Source organism: Bison bison, unplaced genomic scaffold (genome assembly GCF_000754665.1).
Source record: "Bison bison bison isolate TAMUID 2011002044 unplaced genomic scaffold, Bison_UMD1.0 scf7180017864300, whole genome shotgun sequence".
In the NCBI taxonomy this organism is placed as follows: domain Eukaryota; kingdom Metazoa; phylum Chordata; class Mammalia; order Artiodactyla; family Bovidae; genus Bison; species Bison bison.
The window spans coordinates 1149949-1153875 of record NW_011494872.1 but is presented as its reverse complement, the minus strand read 5'-3'; the positions used below and the strand labels follow the sequence as shown (position 1 = coordinate 1153875).

Sequence of the window (3927 nt, the reverse complement as noted above, 5' to 3'; positions counted from 1 at the left end):
CAAAGAGTTGACTCATTGGAAAAAGACCCTGATGCTGGGAGGGATTGGGGGCAGGAGGAGAAGGGGACGACAGAGGATGAGATGGCTGGATGGCATCACTGACTCGATGGATGTGAGTCTGAGTGAACTCCAGGAGTTGGTGATGGACAGGGAGGCCTGGCGTGTTGCGATTCATGGGGTCGCAAAAAGTCGGACACGACTGAGTGAACTGAACTGAACTGGCTTAAACAACAGATACTTATTTTTTCAAATAAAATAAGTATCTTATTTAAAATGAGTATTTCTGGAGGCTATAAGCCCAAGCTCAAGGAGTCAGAAGGTTTGGTTTCTTCTGAGGCCCCTCTCCTTGGCTTACAGAGATGGCTGCCTTCTTGCTGTGCCCTCACCTGGTCTTTCCTTTGGTCATGCACATACCTGTATCTGTATTTCCTCTTATTAATAAAAGTCACACTGGCCCACAAATGACCTCATTTAACCTTAATCACCTCTTTAAAGACCCTATTTCAAACAGAGTCACATTCTGAGGTACTGAGGTTAGGACTTCAACATGTCAATGTGTACAAAGAGTAGAGAACAGGATCATATAGTAACTTAGTTTAGGATAATTTTTGGAAAATTGGAATAAGTTTTAAGCATAAACTTCTTCCTCTAAATGTTGAATAGTCAAAATACATCCAAAAGTTTTTATAAAAATCCCATTAGTAAATACCTGTAGGAGTATTTATCAAATTTCTACAAAAGGAGTAAAAGTAGGCACTCCTAAGCTTAACTGTAAAAGGTGAGGATGAGGGGAAAATCACACAGAAAATAGTAATTGGTTTAACTACATACAATAAAAATTTTTGTATGCAAAAAACTTGAGCAGCAAAGGGGTGGACAATATTGGTTATAATGGATCATTATTTGTTATAAAAGCTTATACAGATAATAAAAACCCTTATCTTCAGAGTTGAAAGAAATAATGACAGAAAAGAATAAAGAAAAATGTAAAAAGCTTTTAACAAAAATGTGAAGCAAAGTAGAATAATGTTCAGTATCACTTGTAATCAAAGATTTGTGTTGTTGTTGAGTCACTAAGTCATGTCCGACCCTTTGTGACTCCATGGACTGTGGCATGCCAGGCTCCTCTGTCCTCTACTATCTCGAGTGATTGCTCAAATTCATGTTCACTGAATCAGTGATACTATCTAACCATCTCATTTTCTGCCACCTTCTTCTTTCGCCTTCAGTCTTTCCAAGAAACAGGGCCTTTTCCAATGAGTTGGTCTTCATATCAGGTAGTGAAGTATTAGAGCTTCAGCATCAGTCCTTCCAATCAATATTCAGGGTTGATTTCCTTTAGGATTGACTGGTTTTATCTTCTTGTAGTCCAACTAATTCTCAATAATCTTCTCCAGTACAATTCAAAAGCATCAGTTCTTCAGTACTCAGCCTTTTTTATGGTCCACCTCTCACATCTGTACATGACTACTGGAAAAACCACAGTTCTGACTATACAGACCTTGATTGGCAAAATGATGTCTCTGCTTTTTAGTATGCTGTCTAGGCTCTCACAGCTTACCTTCCAAGGATCAAGTGACTTTTAATCTAATGGCTGCAGTCTATTATATGCTTATAAAAGAAGGTTCACTGCAGACTTTTCTGAGTGTGGATAAAAGAAGACTTTACTAAGAGTAAAGTTAATGCCTGCATATGTGTGTATGTGTATGGGTGTATGGGGGGAGGGCTGTTGTGTCCAACTCTTTGTGACCCCATAGACTGTGGGGTGCCAGGCTTCTCTGTCCATGGAATTTTCCAGGCAAGAATACTAGATTGCCATTTCCTATTGTTCCAATATTGCCATTGCCATTGCTCCTTCCCAACCCAGGGATCAAACAGGCATCTCTTGTGTCTTTTGAACTGGCAGGCAGATTCTTTACCACTGTCCCACCTGGGAAGCCCAAGATTTGTGTGTGTGTGCTTAAAATCCTTGCAAAGTGCTATTATCCCTTACTGACAAGGGGTGAAGAAACTGCCAGAGCTAAATTAATTCCAACTTTGTGTCTGAAACCATGGAGCTCTTGGCAATCATTCCTCCAACAATTCTGCTTCCTGAAAGCGGAAGCAGCATGGAGTTGGGACTGTTTTGCACAGATTGGTCACATCACTATAGGTAACAGAAAAACAACTCGGCCCATGCAGGACACCTGCTTGGGGAGAGGTTGGGGAGACAGCTGGGGAGATAGCTGGCTGGAAGAACACCACTCAGTGCACCAGCTGCCCTGGACCCTGGCTCCTCTGGTGAATTACAGCCCCAGCAGAAGGGAGGAATGCTGATCACCTCAGCTTGCATGTTGAAATGCCCTCCCACGTTTGAGGTCAGAGACTCCACTCTAAGAAAACCCATGGCACACTGAGTGCTACTGTGAAGCCAAAAACCAGCGTAAAAGTGAGAGCCTCATACGAGAAGCGCTGGCATTACCTAAGACCTTGTTAGAAATGCAAATTCACAGGCCTGATATACTGACTCAGAATCAGTGCAGAAGGGGCTGAGGAAGCTGTGCTGCACAAAGTTCTCAAGATGATTCTTAAAGTTTGAGAACAAATGATGCAAAAGAAACTCAAAGCTGATTGACCCTGCATTTCTGGCCTCTGCATGTAAGGGCCTGAGTCTGACCATAAAAATCATAAAAGGGTTAATAGCTTCAAAATGGTAACAACTAAGAAAAAAAAAGAAACCCATCACCTAATAGCCTTTTACCCACCTCTCACATCAAGACATGAATGAACAGTCTTTTATAAATTTGCTTAATTTTGAGTGAGCAAAGATCTTTATGCCTTCAGACAAAAATGAAATTCATTTATTAACTAGAATGGCACTACAAACTCAGGTTTGAAGCAAAATAATCAAACCACTATACTTCATCAAGACTCAGGGGTGGGGAAAGGCAGAGATTTAAGGATATTTGCTTCTCTTGAACATTAGCAGCAGAAGCAGGACTGTTCTCACGCTCCTGACAACACTCATGCAACAGGATGCTGGGGCACCTGGGGACCTGGTGCCTGGGCCTTCAGGAATTCCTCGAGTTGTTCCATTTTCTCAGCTGGATAAGGAAAAATGCTGGGTTTCAAACTCCTCCTCCAAGGGGGAAGGGGTGTGCTGGCAGTATCATTTCTCGGGCTGGAAGCTCTGAATCTAGGATCTGAAATTAGTGGGCTGACGGAGCTGAAGCCAGCACCGGCAGGTAGGTGTCTAAATCTCAGCTTTGCTTTCTCAGGGTCCTGCTTGGACTCCTCTCTTAAAGGAGGCCCAGGGATCACCAGCAAAATGGAGTTGGGACACTGCAAGGAGTTTTGGGAAGACAAGAGGCTGGAAGGAAGTCAGGTAAGGCCAGGCAGTTCCCCCTGCCTTCCTCCCAGGCGTGTTTGCCAAGCCCCTCACCTCGGGCGCGCTGCTCCCGGTGCACCGACGCCTGGCTCAGAAGCACACTCTTCACCTGACGCTGGACTGCCGGCCGCGCGAAAACGGTGACTTCGACTAGGTTCCCAGCGTCAACAGCGTCCACCATCAGCAGGGCCTGGCTCATCCACTCCATTTCTGGAACCAAGGCTCGGTCTGGCCCTGAAAACGAAAGGAAAGCCAGAGAAGAGTGTGGGTGAGGGGCAGGAGACGCTGGCCACGAAGGGACGTGACGGCCTGGGACCCGACGGGGCTCGGGGCCCTCGACCGTTCTGAGAGGCCCGCTAGGCCCAGGGTCGCACACCAAAGATCAAGTCGGCCAGCCACGCCTCCAGGAAGAACACCAGCGGATTCCTCAACTCCTGCGCAGGAAACCACCACGGCCGGATGCGAACCCGTGGCGAGGGAAGCGGGAACCCCAGCAGCCTGTCCCCGCGGGCCTCGTAGTCGCCAGCGTTGTCGACCATGCTCCAACCACAGGCGAGAAG

The 3927-nt window shown here is 45.7% G+C and overlaps 1 protein-coding gene across 1 annotated transcript; it reads right to left on the bottom strand.

Annotated features, from left to right (window-relative positions):
• Nucleotides 1-2814: 2814 nt before the first annotated feature.
• On the bottom strand, nucleotides 2815-3927 carry OOEP (oocyte expressed protein). The gene is made up of 3 exons (XM_010851268.1): nucleotides 3744-3927; nucleotides 3422-3601; nucleotides 2815-3083 (listed from the first exon to the last, which is right to left on the bottom strand). Exons 1-3 carry the CDS (start codon nucleotides 3904-3906, stop codon nucleotides 3004-3006), a joined length of 423 nt encoding a protein of 140 aa, XP_010849570.1. The 5' UTR covers nucleotides 3907-3927; the 3' UTR covers nucleotides 2815-3003.

Bases quoted from the DNA above. Each gene is read 5' to 3' on its own strand.
- OOEP (XM_010851268.1), bottom strand. From the start codon at position 3,906: ATGGTCGACAACGCTGGCGACTACGAGGCCCGCGGGGACAGGCTGCTG. The intron at 3,602-3,743 runs GTGTGCGACCCT...TTTCGTTTTCAG, and splicing joins GCTGGCCGACTTGATCTTTG to GGCCAGACCGAGCCTTGGTT. The intron at 3,084-3,421 runs GTGAGGGGCTTG...TTCCTTATCCAG, and splicing joins CCGGGAGCAGCGCGCCCGAG to CTGAGAAAATGGAACAACTC.